The 18,832-nt window shown below is 39.2% G+C and overlaps 2 protein-coding genes across 5 annotated transcripts; one reads left to right on the forward strand and one right to left on the reverse strand.

The window, feature by feature from the left end:
* Window positions 1-1,493: 1,493 nt before the first annotated feature.
* lim2.5 (lens intrinsic membrane protein 2.5) lies at window positions 1,494-6,208 on the forward strand. The gene is made up of 5 exons (XM_020633507.3): window positions 1,494-1,653; window positions 3,078-3,290; window positions 5,182-5,331; window positions 5,540-5,674; window positions 6,029-6,208. Exons 2-5 carry the CDS (start codon window positions 3,113-3,115, stop codon window positions 6,088-6,090), a joined length of 525 nt encoding a protein of 174 aa, XP_020489163.1. The 5' UTR covers window positions 1,494-1,653; window positions 3,078-3,112; the 3' UTR covers window positions 6,091-6,208.
* On the reverse strand, window positions 5,864-18,241 carry si:ch211-231m23.4 (free fatty acid receptor 2). Of its 4 annotated transcripts, none has more exons than XM_065958185.1 (11): window positions 16,145-18,241; window positions 13,648-14,001; window positions 13,032-13,331; window positions 12,686-12,949; window positions 10,941-11,219; window positions 10,727-10,820; window positions 10,606-10,647; window positions 10,468-10,524; window positions 10,088-10,268; window positions 9,793-9,852; window positions 7,171-7,310 (listed from the first exon to the last, which is right to left on the reverse strand). In XM_065958185.1, exons 1-10 carry the CDS (start codon window positions 16,185-16,187, stop codon window positions 9,808-9,810), a joined length of 1,659 nt encoding a protein of 552 aa, XP_065814257.1. In that variant the 5' UTR covers window positions 16,188-18,241; the 3' UTR covers window positions 7,171-7,310; window positions 9,793-9,807. The 4 variants fall into 4 exon arrangements, with proteins under 4 accessions (XP_065814258.1, XP_020489162.1, XP_065814257.1 ...); XM_020633504.3 differs by lacking the exon at window positions 7,171-7,310 and adding an exon at window positions 7,323-8,097; XM_065958186.1 differs by lacking the exons at window positions 10,468-10,524; window positions 10,606-10,647; window positions 10,727-10,820; ... (3 more) ...; window positions 13,648-14,001; window positions 16,145-18,241 and having other exon boundaries at window positions 5,864-7,310; window positions 10,088-10,168.
* Window positions 18,242-18,832: the final 591 nt, after the last annotated feature.

Consider the following 18,832-nt stretch of genomic DNA (forward strand, 5'->3'; position numbering starts at 1 on the left):
TCTCCATGTTTAAGTGCAGAACATTGGCTCAGTTTGGTCCAAAAAAACCCCACTTTGAACCATTTGTGATAATGTAAATGGCCTGCCAGCCATTTCCTGTAGAGCAATATGAAGGTTGTAGTTACAAATTGTCATAACAACATAAATGACGGCTTTCTGTCTTTTGACATTACCGTGCTCAATGAGAACTATCTTCAGCACTGCTATATGACTTTGTAGAATCATGGAACTCATATGCCAACATAATGAGCTAAACTCTCCAAATGATATTCACACACATCTCTAGTAAAACACAATGCTTTTTTAAAACACTTTATTTTAGTTTAGGATAAGAGACAGTGCTAATGCTTGTCAGTTTCTTTATGTTTTGGATCACCAACAGGCAAGTGTTGAGGACCGTTGTACCTCAACAAAAAAAAAAACAGATGATGAAACATCCTCCACCACATTCAGCCTCAAAAACAACAGGTCTTGTTCGTGCTTCTCATGAGCTCTACATTGTGGGAAGTCTTTATTACACAAATGGGGAAGTTGAAATGCAAACCTAACACCTCAAAGGCTGTTTACAGTTTAGAGGCAGTGTGGAAATTGTACAAGTTGAAAAATAGAATTAAAAGGAATACAAAAATCCCTTTTTTCTGCATCTCAATGGAAATAGGCTTTTGACTTTAACAAAAAATAAATCTTCAGCAGTATCTGGGTAAAATGCTGTTTCTTTTTGCATTATCTGCAATTAAAAACAATTGTATTAGACAAAAAGCTTTCCATCCTTTTCGAGGCATTACTTTAAAAAAAAAAAAATAATCTTGAAAGGATTCTAAGACAATTTGATCAATAAAAAGGTAATTATTGTTCAGGTGTCAAGATGGTAGAGTTCTTTAAGAATTAGCAGTTATTTTATTTCTAATTTTTCCCCCCTCAATGAATTAATCCATTTGTGCAACTATGAATGTTCTGACAAAATTTGCAACCCTTATAAATCATGTTAATGTCTACTTTATACCTCGCAATGGAAATATAAATATTGTTAATGCTTGAGGCATAGAATCTTTCAGGGTAATGTTTGCGCAATGTGGTTACCTATTGAGGTTGAACATGTATCGCTCTCGCTCTGCATGCAGTGTGTAAATTTATCAAGCTCCTCTTTGGTCATGTCTCTGTTCTAAGCGTGTGTGTGGGTGTATGTGTGTCCCTCTGACCACACCCCGTCCCCACTGAAAGAAAGTGTGCGCTTCAGCATGTTCCATTGACCGCTGCAGTACTGCAAGCCTTTGCACATCCACAGTTCCAGAACGCCTCATAGAACAACAGACATGGACTGTAGAGCAGCGGCCTCTCGTCCCACACAGTCCCCCTTCCCCCAACACCATCACCCCTCCCTCCCCAATCCCCTGACCCCCCAAAAATACTCCCATGTAGTTCAGTGTAAAAGAGTCACGTGGCATGTGGCCCACCAGCTCAAGTGCATTTGTTCTGTGCTGATTGTTTTAAAGGATTTTGCCTCCATCGACAGAAAAGTGGAGGGGATAACTTTTTGGAATTCAGCCTAGGGCTTCCTCTTTGACGCTCACTCCTGGCTTGCGCTCTCTCTCTCACTCTTTCCCTGAGGAGAGGCTGATACTTAAGAGGGTTGACCTATCCTGAGGAATTCAGGTAAGATGATGTTAGATATTTGATTAATTGCTGATGCACCTTAAAGCAAAGGAATTAGGAGTTAGGAGTAAAATACTTAAGTGGAATGAATATCACGGCGCGTTAACCGAAGTAAATCTCACAGGTGGATGTGGAAGGCCTTTGCAATGGTATCAATGTGCCTGCGTTGAATAAACATCTGTTAAAATTGCAAAGGGTGCCGCAAGGTATTTTGGGCCCCATGAAGAAATAAATATAATCAAATGATGACAAAGAATGCACTAATGTTCTTGTATTTTTAGGGCCCCTGTCAGTCACAGGCCCTTCAAATCATCTTAACCCTTTTCTTCCTTAGAAAAATGGCGCCCCTGTAGATCTGAGGTTAACTTTTCAAAATCTCTCTTATTACGGTATTACCAATTGATGGTTTTGACTCTACCAAGACAAGATATATCATAATTTCTTGAGATTTTCTGTTGAATTTTACCTTCAAGGTTTATCTGCTTCCTCTCAATAGTACAGAAAACTGTGTTGTTCAAAACCTACACCCAAGACTGTGTATGATGGATGATGGCTTACTGCAGTGTTGACACAGCTTGCCACAGAAGTTTTGCATGTTCTACTTTGAGTAGATTATGGATGAGTACAGTCTTTTCACAAACATGGTTTAGCCTTTTATCATATGTTCATCTCAAATGTAAAGACAAAGATCCAATTTAATGTTCTTAGTATGAAATAGAATCATCTCTCTCAACATTTTGACTTGTTTGCGAGGTCAGCGTGGCTATTTTCAAATGGGGTTTCTGTGTGGTCAGACTTTAAACATAAATATGAGCAGCTTGTGGTTGGTATGGTTGCTTTGACCAGGGCAGCAGCTCTAATCTTGAACTCAGTGCATTATTGTTGTTACAGCCAAATAGACGGTGATATGAGTTTATTAATACAGACATTAGCTGTAGCATCCTCCTCGCGTGTCTTCAAGCAGCAGCTTTATTTTAAGAGGAACTTCTGGCTCTTTGTCCCCATTACAAACAGTCTAGAAGACGGAGTTGCCTTTGAGGAAGTTTAGGTTTAAGGTTGCCTAAAAATGATGCTTAGGGAAGTGGTCTCTCTGCCAGTAAGAAGATTTCATCTCTGCTTAGTTAAACAAACCAGAAAGTGTAAAGAATGTCTCTTTATTATATTCTTACATCATGCGGCCCTATCTTTAGCTCAGAGATAACCCCCCTTTTTTAAGCTCAAGATGATGCTAGCCAAAATTACAGGAGACTTAATGCATTTGTAAGTCTTCTCCTACCTCAACATTCATTCCTTCAGACTGTTACTTTTGTGTACTCACATCAAGCTAAAGCTACAAACTCCTTGTGGAAATAAACCATTTCTTTACTACTGGATTACTCACACAACCAATTCCTTGTTTGTTTGTTTCTTTTTTTTTCGCACAGTGCATAAAGCCTTAACCGCTGCCATAGTGTCACTCATGATGTACAGCTTCATGGGAGGGGGCCTATTTTGTGCCATCGTGGGGAACATCCTGCTGGTGGTCTCCACAGCCACAGACTACTGGATGCAGTACCGTCTGTCTGGCAGCTTTGCTCATCAGGGCCTGTGGCGGTACTGCATGTCTGGAAAGTGCTACATGCAGACTGACAGCATCGGTAAGTAGGCAAAATATCTCCCTGGACCCTTAAAAAATGTCCCATGTTTCCCTGAGGCACAGTAACTCTACCCAGAATCAACAGAATCTTAGAGGTCAAATAAATTGATTTTTTTTTCCAGATACTTTTTAAAGAGCTGACAGGAAGACAAGCGTATCAGAAACATTAATTCAAATTTTTTTTACTCGAAACAATCTGCCTGTTTAGTGGCTGTATTTAGAGACAACTTTAAGTGAAATGCTAATGTTAGCATGCTAACATGCTCACAATGACAATGAAAACATTTACTCAAACATATGGGCATGGTTAACTTTGCTTTGTTAGCATTAAACACAAGGTAGAGCTAAGACCAATAAGACTGTTATGTTTTTTAGGTGATTCTTCGCAAACCAAAATGATGAAAGAATTACAAATTGAACCTGATGATGTAACAAGAAAAGTCTCTTCCATGGTGAATGGATTGCACTCACATAGCCTAGTTCTTTTCTAGTCTCACAACAACTCAAGCTGCGATACATGACCACAATCATTCTTTCTAACACATTCATACACAAACAGCTGTCATGCCATCACCAAAGGTTTTTAATTTCCCTTAAGCTGCATATTATTATTACTATTTATTTATGTATTTATTGAATAATGACAGTATGCATTAATCAACATATCAGCAAATTGCATCGTTGTAAATATGCCGGAATTAGCACAAAAGCTAAGTTGTATCTGTAGTCCTAAAATGGGTACTTCCAAAAAAGAAACATAAAACAATATAAAATATGGACAATGAACTATTTTTCATGGCAACCCAAGACGGTTTTTCATTTAATGGCAAACCATCCTAAAGAAGCACAGATACTTTAGCCTGAACCAAAATGGCAAACTGATGATTTGCCCTCCGTGGTTCTGTAAAATGTGGCTGAAAAATTAAAAACTAGGGAATTTATATTACAAAAATTGAAATGTGACCTCCTAACTTCACTTTAAAGAGGACATATTATACCCCTTTTCCACCTTTTCAAACAGTTCCCTGTGGTCTAAAGGTTTGTGACCCTGTATAAACCAGTTCTCTCAGAACGCTCCGTTTTGGTGTGCGTGTCTCTTTAAATGCAATGAGCCCCCCCCTGAGTTTTCCCCGTAGACATCACTCCTTTGTTAGCGAGAATAAAAATGGTGGTCCTGTGCAAAAGTTTTGCTCAAGGCTGGGGGTGGAGTCCATGGGTGGAGATACCAGGGGAGGTGAGGGGATTTTTTTAACCAGAATCCCACTGTGATGTCACAAGGAGAGCAAATTTGAAATGCAGCATTTTTCTCTGTGTTGTTAGACTTATGCAGACAACAACCAAAGGACTGGAAGGGTTTATTTCACATTTTGTGGGTCGGCAGACACTCAGGTTACCCAAATTTATGTTCAAAAACACTATAAAAGTGGATTTTTCATAATATGTCCGCTTTAAGTGATAATTGTGATTTCAACTCCCATTTATTCCTCCTTTATATGTCATGTGTAAGTGTGAAATGAAATGTTGGTACAAAGAAATGTAGAGTCCAGATAATGTATTATAGAGTCTTAAAAAGAGGAACATTTCCAAAGCAACAAGTGCCAGGTTGTCTGAAGTTGGACACAAGCCTGCTAACTCCCTGTAGCAGAGACTATAGAGCTGTAACTGTCTCTGCGGCTGCCAGAAAAACAGTTATAAACAAACCCAGAGAAGTTCCAGTGAAATGAAAGGGAGCACATGTAAATCAGGACCTTTAATGTACAACTGTTATCATTGGTAAAACCATGACTCACTCCTCCACTCATGATGTAACAGTTTGAACTCTGTTATAGTTGTCTTGTTATAGTTTTTATATGTATTTTTTTTGTTTTCTCCCTTCTTTTACTCGCCCTCAGCCTACTGGAACGCCACTCGAGCCTTCATGATCCTCTCTGCCATGTCATGCTTTGCTGGCATCATCGCAGGAATCCTCTCCTTCGCCCACTTCTCAGCCTTTGAGAGGTTTAATCGCTCTTTTGCTGCCGGGATCATGTTCTTTGTTTCAAGTAAGTCATGGATACATTTACCTCATAATGCACTTTTGTCCCCCTATCTGCCCTATGTACAGTATTGTCAAGCAAATTTGCATGTCATACATCTCCACAGGAAAAAAAAGTGCCATAGAAACTCTGCTTTGACGTCATATTATAGCAGAGTTAATAGATATTACAATCATTAATTTGAATACCTGTCTTTCTCTATCGACCATGCCAGCTCTATTTGTTCTGCTTGCAATGGCCATTTACACCGGGGTGACTGTGAACTTCCTGGGCAAGCGCTTCGGTGACTGGCGCTTCTCGTGGTCCTACATACTAGGCTGGGTGGCACTGCTCATGACCTTCTTTGCAGGTTAGTTCAAATAAAGCATTGCAGCAGAGTTGAGTGGTATTACTATGTGGTGCTCCTGATAAAATAAATCAGCTTGAATACTTAATTAACCAGAAAACAGTTATCCTAAGCTGTAGAAAGAAGCTCATATTTCAAATTCTTACAACAGCTTTGTTAAATTAAAAAATAATTCTAAAACCACCAGTACAATTCAGTCATATATACTTTTATTTTCAATATATATGTGGCAGCTATTTACGAGTTGATACAGTCTTATCAGCTTAACACTCTTATACATAGAAGTATAGCTTGTCATTATGAAAGCAATAGTTTTGAAGTCCTGTTAACAGGTTTTAATGCATTTCTGTTTTGCAGGAATATTCTACATGTGTGCCTACAGAATGCATGAGTGCAGAAGAGTGGCAGGCCCTCGTTAAATTCAAGAGGAAAGAATTTGAAAAGGATGCAAAGGTTATCAAGAATATCAATCCCCCTTCAAAAATAAGATAATTTGCTGTAAAATAATAAAATTTTGAAATATGCATATGCATAGAACATGTGTTGTGGTTTTGTCATCAGAGTACTTTGTACATTTTTGGACTGGGAAGTATGTCAGAAATAGTTTTATTAATGAACAGAGGTGTAAAAGCAATATTCACAGCATTACACAGTAATATATTTATAATATTCAGTACACTAATAGCATTGAATCTAATGTGTGTACAGATGTTGCTTTGAAATTGTATGCAAGACTCAGCTAGAGCTTGTGGCCTGTCTCTGTAGCTTTGGAACACTCTTCCTGAAAATGGACTTTTCACTTGTGCAGTGGAAAGCGGAGGATGAAAAGTAGAAGATGATGGGGTCAATGCAGGTGTTGAAGGTGCTAAGCAGCAAGGTGTAGTACCTCCATTTTGGGCTCTTACCCTGGAAGAAACCCAGTACATGGGACATGTTGTATGGCATCACACAAATGAGAAACACAGCTAGGGTACCCAGGGCCATGCCGATGGCCTTCTGCTTCTGCTTCTGGGATATCCGCGGACGGCTGTACAGGAGGAAGATGCAGCTCAGGTAGCAGTAAAGACAAACGAGAAGAGGTATAAGGAAGAGCACAATGAAAAACTCCAAACGCACAGGAAGGAGGACCTCCAACTGCTTCTCTGTGAAGTTGTCATAGCACGTGGTTGAGTTTCCATTGGACAGGGCTGGGTGGTGCTCGATAACGACAACAATGCTGCAGTGCATCCCTGATATGAGCCAAATAACAGCACTGGTAACTATCCCGTACACAGGTTTGTGCAACTTATGGTAGGTGATAGGGAAAGCTACTGCAATGTAACGAACCACACTGACAGCCATCAGCAGCAGAGAACTGGTGTAGATAGTGGCGAAGAAGGTGAAGGAGGTGATGGAGCACATGAATAAAGGCAAAGTCCATGTCATTTTTGAAGCTGCCTCGTGCATCTTGAAAGGAAGGATGATCAAAAAGAGCAGGTCAGAGACGGTCAGGTTGATGAGCAGGATGTCTGTGGGAACAGGCTTGGAGCGGATCTTCACACTGAAGGCATAGAGAGCCAGGAGGTTTGCTGGGAGGCCGATCAGGAAAGAAATGATGTAAACTGAGAGAATGACCGTGCTGTCCACCACTGGCTCCATTCTGACCAAAGGAAAAAACACACACGCCTACTTTAAAGGGATGAACACGGACAGATGGTAAAAAATGAAAGCTACACTTTATTTTCATTCAAGTAGAAGTGGTGATAAATGAGTGACGTTTGTATGTTTTCAATGCCTTATTGGCAGAGGTTAGAGGGGAATGCATTCAAATATTGCTGGAATCGTGTTAATTCTTAAGTCACAAAGTCAAGTATTACCAACATTGAAAGTCTAATTAAGCATCCACAAAGTAAAAACAAACCATTGTGCTGTTTAGGCGAATTATGTGTGGGTGGGGACGCTCACATTTTGATTGACACGTGACAATCTGTGTATTGTAACAATAACATTATGTTATAGTGGTCTGAGGGAGAATCAAAGGAAGGAAGCTGGAGCTCTGCCCTCAGAAGATTATTAAATCAAGTTGCTCTCAGAATGGTGATTCACAAAATGCTCTGCTCTCCAAATCATTAGCAGCTATCACACATGCATGCATTTATCTAATTCTCGATGCTGTCTCTGTAGCTGGTGCTGTATTATTTCAGAGCTGAGCTCCCCCTGCCAATGCTCTACTTCGACTGCAAAACAAAGATAACAGTCCACTCCAGCAGCCAATTAAAGATGCTTATAGGGGCGCGCTGGAGGCGCAATGGTTAGGGCGCGCATCCCATGTATTGAGGCTCTCGTCTCGAGCGGTAGGCCCGGGTTCGCTTCCACCTGTGGCCCCTTTCCACATGTCATGCCCCGCTCTCTCTCCCTGGTTTCCAACTCTGTCCACTGTCCTCTCTCTGCATTAAAGGCACAAAAAGCCCAAAATAAATCGTAAAAAAAAAAAAAAAAAAAGATGCTTATAGATGATCAGGGAGAGAGAGAGTTGGGAATGACATGTGGGAAATGAGGGTTTCAAACACACACCGGCCACTCGTGTCACATAGCCTCTGTACACAGGGGCACGCTTACGTATCACTAGGCTACCAGCGCCCCCATCAGCTGCCACTTTTATCTTCACTTTGCCCAAGGACAATGCTAATGCGCAAAAAAAGCCAAATATCTAGAAAAGGTTACACAAATTTAAATGACAATGTTTCGGTTTTGGACTGGTGACTCAGATCTGATATTCTTTTGTTAAAATTAAACGGCACAGGGAATTTGATCTATTCAAATCAGGTTTGGGCCGCTTTGATATGTGGATACCCACAGGAGTCTGACACAGGCCATATTTTCGAAAGCAATGTGAACAGCCAAACAAACAAAAAATCTTATCGAAGCAAAAAATCAGAATTGATCATTAAGCATCCCAGTGTGAATGCAGCCTTAGTTACCTTGATGTTGGCCACATGATAGCCCCATAGCAAAAAGTACACTTGGTATATGCCATCACTCCCAAGTCTAATGACAGTTCCAAAGCTTATACTTAACAGATAATACCTAAAACAGTCTCTCACAGACATTTTTTTTGGTTAGTTTAATAATCAGTGTGTTTTTCAACCAGTATCATCTTTAAGCTTTTGCTCAGCAACCTTGTACATACGTTTAAATCCAACACTTCTCTCTTTTACATGAGAATGATCAAGTTAATTATGAATATGGCTCAGATTGCACGACAATTCCAAACCAGTTAAGCTATAGTCTGCTCTCAAGCTCTGCTTCTACACACCAGATGTCAAAATCAATTTACATAATGATCAGAAATGTTAGAAATGATAAGGTAAACAGTTTTACTCACCTGGATTTGGATGTTCAAAATACGCTTTAGAAAGAAACTAAAGCTGCCTGTTGTTGTCCTTGCCGTGCCTTTCTAACTGGTTTCTAACTTGGGAGTTCAAAGATGACCTGACATAAAATGTAATAAACCGGAGACAGTGAGGGATATTTAAGCCCTGTGAAACACACTGCTCTATCTGTTCTTCAGTGACCAGCCAGAACATCATTTGGTTTTATTTAATGAAATGCAAATGAAGCTCATGTTGACTTTTCTATTAGTTTAACAAAAGACCATCTCCCACTAGATCTCTGCTGGAAGGCACTCTAAACATTATAATCAGGTTTGGATCAGGCATGCATTCTCTTCAAAGTTACGCCTACACAATAAGATTGTCTTCAGTTCAGATTAATGTTTTTTACACATGGATATTCTATGTAGCACTTATTCTATGTTGTTGCAGTGATTTTCAGGTGGCAGTACAGCAATATACAGTATATTAATCTTAAATCCACAGAAGATCTATTTTCTGGTCCCTGGGAAAAACTTTAACACTGTTTTCTCTTGGTCAACTGATTAACTTAGTTTTCTACTACACTGCAACTGGAGATAAACATTGAGTCCTGTACTCTAAAGTAATTCAACTTGTTTTGATAACCCAAGATGATAAAGATGTGTTCACGATAGCTTCTGACTTGTAACTTGTTGCATAAAGAAAACTGTACATCCCTAACAGTAAACGATTGCTGCACTGAATTAAAGGCTACTGTTATAAGCTTACCATGTTACCATCTGATCAGCAGTTTACAGTAGATAATCCTCCATGTAGCCATGTCCCATCCTGTGGGAAGTTATCAGAATTAGAATCAGAATCAGAAATACTTGATTATGAAATTTGAAATTGGTCTAAGTATAATTCTAATATTTATGAATTATGTGACTTGAAATACATGGCACTGTTGCAAAAGGGTATTCTAGAACAATATTGTGATTCCATGTGTTGTTATGCTTAATGATTACTTATCTTGGCTATATTTCTAAAATAAGTTGTTTTTTTTAAGTTTTATACTTCTCACCTTTCCTAGTGGCTCTTCTGTGACCTCTCCACTGGGGGCTGTAGCGTTGTTCTCCTGCTTCTTGGCTCTGGATTGTCGAATTTCTTCAACAACACAATTGTCATAAACGCAGGAAAGTGTGTCCTCCTCAGGGTCGCTCTCTGGTCTGCCTGTGTTTGATTGTGTTTCCTCAACTTGCACTCTAATAGAGAGAGAGAGAAGAAGAGGGAAATAAGGAGAGATCCGATTAGCTGTTTAATAAACGTTTTTGTAAGCATATCAAATCCCTGGAACTACGATTTCTGGCTTGTTTGAGAGAAAGAATCAAAAATGCAACTAAAAGGTATAAAAAAAAGAAAATCTGATTTCCTTTTTGTTCATAGTGACACAGTTTTCTTTACCTTTGAGGACACTGGTACCTCTGTTCCTCTTGGATAGTCTCTGGTAAACTCAGCGGTCTTAAAGAAAGATGCATTACTATTATTTGAATTCACTACATTTGAAATGAATATAGGTCTAGTTAAAAACACAAAACATACCTTAAAAGAAATGAAGCATTGGACAAAGAGCCAGGTGATGATCTGAGGATGACATAAATACAATAAAAAAAGCATTCACAGCAGCAGACATTATGTTTAACAAGGACTAAAGTCTGCTAACCTGAGTTGAGAATATTTTATGTAAATGCCGACTGCACACAACAAAGCAATACCAACAAGGAGCATGACAGCCACCAACCACATGGACAAAGACGCTGTTAATGGAGAATGGATGAATAAGTCAATGTGATAGACAAAAAACAAAAATGCTTAACTGATTTTGGATGCATTCATGGAAAATCAACGGTAAGAATCTCGAGCATGACCAGACTTACATGATTCTGACAAGTGTAAATCAAGTCGTCTGGTGTCACTGCCCAGGGAGTTAGTGGCTGTGCAAGTTACATTAACCTGGCTTTCAGCTGGGCCACTTAATTGCCCAGAGGTGACATGTTTCTCATTTGTAAAAACAAAGCTGAAGGAGGATGAGAAGGTGTCATTTCCATTAATGGTCCAATGTATAGAGGCATCAGGGAATGCCTCAGCCTGACAGACACACTTGAGAGCCTCCCCTGTCAGGTAGCAGGAGGACGCAGGTAGGATTATTGGGGCATCTAGATAAGGGAAAAAAAAAACATTATTTAGAAATAATGAAACCCGTCTGGTACCATGATTGCCTGTATGAATTTTGAAAGTAAAGCTAAGCTATGATTGATTTTTTTGTAGATACAAGGTTTACCCCTTAGGAGCAAAAATGGCCGATTACTTTTACATGAAACTATATATTTGAAGGCGGATTTGCTTAATGGACAGAGCTTTGTTTGAGGTTACTGGTTATCTTCATAATATTACATTTATAGCATAATTAACTTTGATTGTTCTTTGTTGTTGTTTTATTTTGTTTCTTCTGAGTTCCTTCCTTTATTAACTGAGCCCAATCAGCCATTTACATATTATTTTAAAGAATAAGCAATAATAAATTGTAGGCTAATGGGCAGGCTGAAGTCAATGTTTAATTTTCTTACTTTCCCCTATCACCCTGTTAGATTTTCAAAATAACTTAGTAGGCTACCTCCTAATAACTATAGTCTATGGCTACCTCTTAACTTTGCTAAAGTTTGAAGGAAAATGTGACTTAATCTTTATAGCCTATTTGCACATTATCAGGCCAGTTAGAAAAACATCCAACTCTTAACAATAAAACAAGTGCAAATGTGTTTGATTTGATATTGAAGCAGCATTTCACTATATCAATCACTTATCCTCTTCTAGTTGAATAGATAAATACATAATACTTTAAAACATGGTATACAATGAGAAATTCTTAAAATCTCATATATGTGTACAGGGTAGGCCTACTAACAATAGACTCTAAAAGTGGTACTAACCTACTGCAGTAGCGGAAGGATATAGTGACATGGTTGTTATGCGGTCCTGCGGTGTTACGTAGTTCATTCGGAAGATTTGCAGTTACTGCACTGTTCGCCTAAATTGCTTCAGACATTGGACTATCCTTTCACATCCATATTCCTGACCTGCAGTCTATGTTCCTGATGCTGATCCTGTGTTAACCCGTTTTAGTAATGCCAGGCTCTTAGCATACATGGAGTTTAGACGAGTGCAACAACTGAGGGAAATCAACCAGAACACTTTCCCGGTCGACGCAATCAACCTTGGTCCTGACCGTCCTGATTAGAGATGCCGCCTCTTCGGCCATTTTCCTCGGAACTTACTAGTGAGGTAGTGCCGGAGCGTCGCCATAGCAACCACCAACCTTTGGCAGGCATTGCAAGTGCTGAGGACTGTTGTTTACCATGGAAAACTCCTCTTAACCCAGTGGAAATTAATTGGTAAGTCATGTTTCAATTTTTAAACCAATAGTATTATTTTGCATTACAGTCGGTGCTACTTGTGAATATTACTTACTGTTTTTTGTGTTTGGGCTTTGCTTACTATCGTAAAGTTGTTAAGTAATGGTTGCTCTTGTTTGATGTCAAAGCTGTGTTTTTTCTGTTTGATTGTGCTAATAAATCTCACCGCCATTACAGTGAAGGAAACAGAATGAAAAACATTTATTTACGTTGAACATCCAGATCCAACCAGTCAGACTGTCCCGCTCCAATGTCATTGAGAGCCATGCAGGAGATAGACGTTTTTCGTGTGATGTTGTTGAAGAGTAGTCTTCCCCGTTTTGTATTTGACTTGATGTTCTGACCCATCTGTCTTGTGAACCACGAGTATGTGTGTGGACGTGGGTTAGAGTTGGCGGCACACTTCATGATGACGCTTCCCCCATCTATTACAGAGTCATTTTCTGCTGTTAGGGTCACATTAACTGGTTTATCTGTGGATAAAGGAGGACATACTTTTAGAAAAGTTAGTTCTGTCATGTACAAAATTTTAATGTAGTAGACTTTATCCCATACATAAAATGTTGAGAATTACTGGTTGACCGTCTATGGTTAAGTCGCTGAACACTGCAGAGCAACCCATTTTGCTGTTATGCATTTCATATGTTGCTAGCCCATACACGGTCTCTGTGTACAACCATAGCATATTTTCTTTCTCGTTGGAAGCCTTTAAAGTGGAGTTATTGAGAAATTGATTTTGTATCCATTTAAGGGATGGAGTTGATGAGGGGCAAGAGTGGATAAGGCTGCAGTTAGCCTGGAAAACGTCCCCCTCCACTATTTGCTTCTCAATGGAGATTATTGGAGCTTTTCTTTCTGAAAGTCAAAACAAAGTGTTGCAAGTAAAAAAAAACTTTGAAATATAGAGATTTGAATTTAAATGTATTCCATAATTTCTAGAAATCAAGAAGCCTATAGGGTGGTTAGGACATTCTGGTTAATCATAAAATCTGTTAGGTAGAAAATGAATGGGATTTTCCCTCAGGAATACACTGTTGAGCTCTATTATATTGACACATTTTAAAGAATTCTTAAACCTCCCTTTCACCAAATTTTTCCATCTGGCTGCTTATTCTGCTGTTTTCATAAATGAAAAAAAAATCAGATAAATGAGAAGTTTACAAATACTTACCAACATAGACCGTAACAGTTTGATCATAGAATTTCTGACTTGTTATTGAGTCTGGATTGATCCACACATAGACTTTAAGGTTGTTGTCTGTTCTTCTTATATTTTTAATCGTCAGGGTGCAGTTACCCTCTGTGGCTGCTCCCTTTACTGAGGTGCGTCCTCTGAACTGTTGTTCCACTGTAGGAGGATATCTGTCATACACCACAGGATAATACATCTTACTGTATTGATACCAGGTGACCCGGACATGAGCTTTTGTCTGACATGGTACCACAGCACAGCTCCCCTCCACTGCAGTCACTGTTTTAGGTACAGTGATGTTCCAGCTTCTCACCTGCTGCAGCACAGAGAAGCCTTTGTGTGGGGGAGAGGAGGAAGAGGAAGGGAGGGTGAGTGGGTTAGCAAAGTTGACAACAAATGTTAGTTGTTCAGTAAGTTAATGCTTTTCCGTGATCACTAAGAAAAGTATGTGTTATGCAACAGGATACTCATGCAAATCTTCAGTGAGAGATGATTTCGAAAGCTGAGTTTGCTGCAGTATTTACAGCTATATGTCATACCAAAAAAACGTTTGGGATTATGGTTGTCGCGGGGCGGGTAAATGTTTGATCAAAAAGTCATAAAAAACTAAGCTGAGTATGAAGCACGTTTGATGTAGCCTAGCTGCAGCTACTTTTCCCTGCTCCTCTCTCTGCTGTGATGACCGTGAGCATCATGGGGCATGCTGAGACACACCAACGCGTGCACCTGTTTACTTCTAGTGCTTCAGCAAACAGTTGATCCGTAATCCGTAGGCCTACGGACTAGGGGTGTGCACGTGTAACCGGTTAGTAAATCATAACTATTTTTTTTTTTTAATCATTTTAAAATGTTTTAGAGACACACATTCAATCATCTCTGATCAAAAATAACACATACTATTTATTTAGAGATGAATAAAACTACAAATGTTCCACTTTGACAACGTTACTGCGCTCACAAATGCTCGTGATAAATGTTGGATAACTGACCACCAGGCATTACGTCACGTAACAAGTAAGTTTCACTTCTGACTTGCGAAGTGCGGCGTGGAGGAGCCGCACTTGTTCGTGCTTGTGCGGGTTCTGGCTTTCCATGTCACCCTTTCGCAGCGGCGGTAACCAGTTGAACGTAAGTCTGTGAGCCTCTCTCACCCCCGTCATCGGAGTGGGATATTAAGCCACACTCCTTTCCCTTTTCCCAGCCGCACGTCTATTTTATTTTTTTTATTTATTTATGGCTGTGTCTGATTAAAATGACTTAAAATAAGCTTCAAAGTCGGTAAAGTAGCTGTAATGATCTGTGTTTTTCTCTGATGTGCAGACACGGACTCGACTGCGCGTCTCTTTTTCTCTCTCCTTCTCCTCCTTCCGCCCCATTCCGCTTCATCCGGGTAGGGGGGATTGCGCAGTCCCAAGGGTCAGGAGAGGAATCTTTCTGAAAAGCGGCCGCACCTTCCATTGGTTGTGTAGCGCGATTGCGGTTCACTGTTTTTATTATTTTTATTTGTATTAATTAATAAAAATTTTAAAAAACGGTTAACCGTGTACACAAAAAAAATGACGTCGTGTAGCCGTTTACAACCGTTCACACCCCTACTACGGACCGAGTCGGGAACACACGTGTTCCGGTCATACGGTCGGTTTGACTTTTCTCCGTTCACTCTCACAGTGTCTGCAGCTAACTAAACTATAGGAACATCATAAGTCTGTGAACATCTCCACACAGACTCAAACAAACTTTTTTTATTTTGGCCGGTAAAAAAATATGTTTGGCCCGTGAATTTGTTCATCTACCTGCCACCTTGGCCAGTGAGTCAAAAAATTAATTGCGGACCCTGCTCAGGCTCAGACGGACACAATGGCAACTGCACTGATACCTAAACCAAATGGGTGGATCCCCGTGGTGGAAATTCCTTCACCCGGCAGCCCTATTTGGCAGTACTTCTTTCAATATCAGAAAAGCTATTTGTCATGATGTCCATGATAAAACATGTTCTTAGATGGTTTAGTTCTGAAACATAACCTCACCAAAGTAAACAAATTACAATGTTCTTATAATCGTGTCAATAATAATGAAGGTAGTCCAAACAGGTCTGATAATACACTAGACAGCTCGGCACCTCAGGGACTAACAACATGCTCGCAATTAATCAGAAAATATACAATAGATACATTTGAAACTGTAACTATACAAAATAGAAGTTGGATCAGAAACGATTTAAATAGGATAAGTTATCTTTCAATGATTGTGTGGTTATTGCAATAAAGTAATCAACAAATAAATAATTAAAATATATAAATATTGTTTGAACTTGAGAGCATTGCTGATTTAAAGCAGTTTTTCCCTGCCTTTTCCTTTTTCCCCCCTTGACTTCTGTAGTTTAGTGCAATCCTTTTTAAATGACTCATAAAGGTTTTTAATGCAAGTTTAACCATTTACAGAACCAGATGCACTCAAGTGTAAAGCTCCGTATTACCTGTAATCAAGCTTAAGAGTCCAAGTAGATAAGTAGTCCCCATGGTGAAAGTAGTCACTGTGCACCGTTCAGCTAGTCACCTTTTGTCCTGTAAAATGTTTGAAACACAACAGTCATATCCATGTTAGATTAACATATCTTGTTAAAATTAATTTACATTTGTACTGTGTCTTAAGCAGTGTTGAAAAATGATCAGAATATGTTTAATGCTGCCTCATACATCTTAGTGACTACAAGTTTTGGATCGTGAAATACCTCAAGTTCTTTCAGGTATAGTTTAAAAACGTCCACAAAGATTATATATACACTAGGTCTACACTATTATCCTGGATCTTTTAATCATAATATTTGTTGAAAAATAGATTTAAAAATCTGGAAAATACTCTCTAGATCAATTCATATCTCTCTTTGAGTGACAGAAACATTAGGACTTTCAGTACCTTGCCAGATGAGCTGCTGCCTGAATGTGTCTGTGATGGCCCAGTGATCTGTTACAGTCCTCAAGTCTACCACTAACCACTACTTAAGCCCCTGACACCCCCTTTGCTCTATTCAGTCATAAACAGGAAACTTGCTGAGCTCATTTAAAGCAGTCAGCCTGAACAATGAGAAAACCTGAAACAGAGGCTCTCTTGCCTATTTTTGAAAGTAGGCTTGCTAAAATGCAAAACCAGTTGTTTTTATGTACTTCACTGTGAGAAGTGTGCCATACAGATCTGCTGCACAAAACAATTCAGTCTTGTCTCTTATTTATTTCTAAATGGGTTTTGTGTGACTTTTACACAAAAAAGGGTTGTGAAGGGTTGAAATTTCAGTTATCTTCAGTGTTTCCCACACATACCTCGGAGGGCCGCTCAAGTATATTTATGACCTGTTTTTATTTATTTTTTATTTATTCTTAAAATAACCGTATAACCACTCATAACCGAGTGTGAAGTCCTCACTGAGCCCTAAACGGTTCCGTGCAACATAACAAAGCTCCTGTTAAAAAATGTTTCCCTCACTACTCCTGCAAAGAGATAAGACGCGGCAAAACCAAGAGAGAAGGATCACATCAGCTTCAGAGTTAGAGAAGGTCAACTGTCTGTAAATGCACCTCTAAGATGCCTTGGTCCAATCAAAACTGAAGCTTCTCATGGCTTTGTTTTAATAATGTTAATGTACTTAATGATAATGGACTATCAAGTGGAACTTTTCAAAACTTGAGGCGACTCCTGGTGTTTGTGTCTGTGTGCGTGCATTGATAAGATGAGAAGATTAAAGTTGTTTGTTGCAAAAACTAAATAATTTAGAGGGGAAAACGTATTTGATATAAATACAAACATAATATTAATACCCTAAGTTAAGTAAAGTATTAGTAGAGGAACAAACCCCCAAAAAAGGCTTTAGTCTTCGAGATACCCCTACCCGAGGTAGAACAAAGCACGACCATATTTTTTCATAACTTGAACATGTCTAGTTTATGAAACGGATTGTTGTATAAAACTATTTTACTGCAAAATAACTTTTTTGGGATGTTTTATGCATCTTACCAAAAAACGAAAACAGGTCAAATTAGGGCTTGTCCAAAAGGGACAGCTCTAGCCTTATCACATGTATCTCTGGGAATCGGAATCAGAATTTCACCAAATCTGGACAGGATGTTCACAGATAGTTATTAGTTACAATTATGCAAAGTTTTTATCAATACCATTTTAAATTTTTGAATTTTTCACACTTAAACACACATGTAGTTTAGGCGGAAATTGAAAATTGAAACAAAAATTCAAAAGGTATGTATATCAAAGTCTGTCATTTTTTAATTAAGGACACCAAACATTAAAATATGTCATTTGTATCTTCTTTAGACTGTTATCTCAACATAAAAGCAAGTTATTTGACTTTTCACTTGACCCTATGCTGTCACCAGCCCCTAACAGGAAACTAGTGCAGCCAGGATTTCAGGGCGACCTGGTACAATGGGGCCCTATTGTATTGAGTCAAAAAGTTAACTTCGGACCCTATACTCCAGTCATCTGTGAGACCGGCTGAATTTCTTGTTGGCATTTGGCATTCTACTGAGTTAAAGAGCTAACCTTAGCACTAATCAGGGAGTGACTGATTACCCCCCCCCCCCCCCCCCCCCAAAAAAAACCCCAATGATTTTTGGAAGTTATGAATTGATTAGAAGAGATGGATCTTTATTTTTACATACATACATTTTTTTCCCCATCTCTAGTGTGGAACATGTTCAACATCGTCCCAGCTCATTCCAGAAAACAACTTTTTGCTGTACAGCAAACCCGTTTTTCTCAAAATCAAATGGTAAATGGACAATCAGAAGTAATTAATCATATTCAAATGCATAAATACGCTGCCGACGACACAGTGGAAGCAAATGGCGGTTAGGGGTCTTGCCCATGGACCAATCAGACATGTTGCTGCAGGAGCTGGGGATCAAACCCCCAACCTTCTTGTTGAGAGACAACCGACTCTACCAACTGAGCCACTGGTTGAAATGGGGCAATAAAAACTACTGTTCATTGATGCAGAGTTGCTATAATAAAGACTGTTGTTCTTAAGGCTGTTGTGGTGAAGGAATTTTCAACACGGTGAGAGAGAGAGAGCTTATATGCTACATGGACCTCACTGAGTTCAGGGCAAGATGAGCCGATTTTCACATTAAGTAAGTACTCAATCCGCCGTTAT

Source organism: Labrus bergylta, chromosome 8 (assembly GCF_963930695.1).
Source record: "Labrus bergylta chromosome 8, fLabBer1.1, whole genome shotgun sequence".
Lineage (NCBI taxonomy): Eukaryota > Metazoa > Chordata > Actinopteri > Labriformes > Labridae > Labrus > Labrus bergylta.

Coding starts and splice junctions, on each gene's coding strand:
- lim2.5 (XM_020633507.3), top strand. CDS start 3,113: ATGATGTACAGCTTCATGGGAGGGGGCCTATTTTGTGCCATCGTGGGG. Junction 5,332..5,539: donor GATCATGTTCTTTGTTTCAA/GTAAGTCATGGA, acceptor CGACCATGCCAG/CTCTATTTGTTCTGCTTGCA. Junction 5,675..6,028: donor GCTCATGACCTTCTTTGCAG/GTTAGTTCAAAT, acceptor TCTGTTTTGCAG/GAATATTCTACATGTGTGCC.
- si:ch211-231m23.4 (XM_065958185.1), bottom strand. CDS start 16,187: ATGGGGACTACTTATCTACTTGGACTCTTAAGCTTGATTACAG. Junction 13,332..13,647: donor AACTGTTACGGTCTATGTTG/GTAAGTATTTGT, acceptor TTTGACTTTCAG/AAAGAAAAGCTCCAATAATC. Junction 11,220..12,685: donor GTTGGATCTGGATGTTCAAC/GTAAATAAATGT, acceptor TCCCTTATCTAG/ATGCCCCAATAATCCTACCT.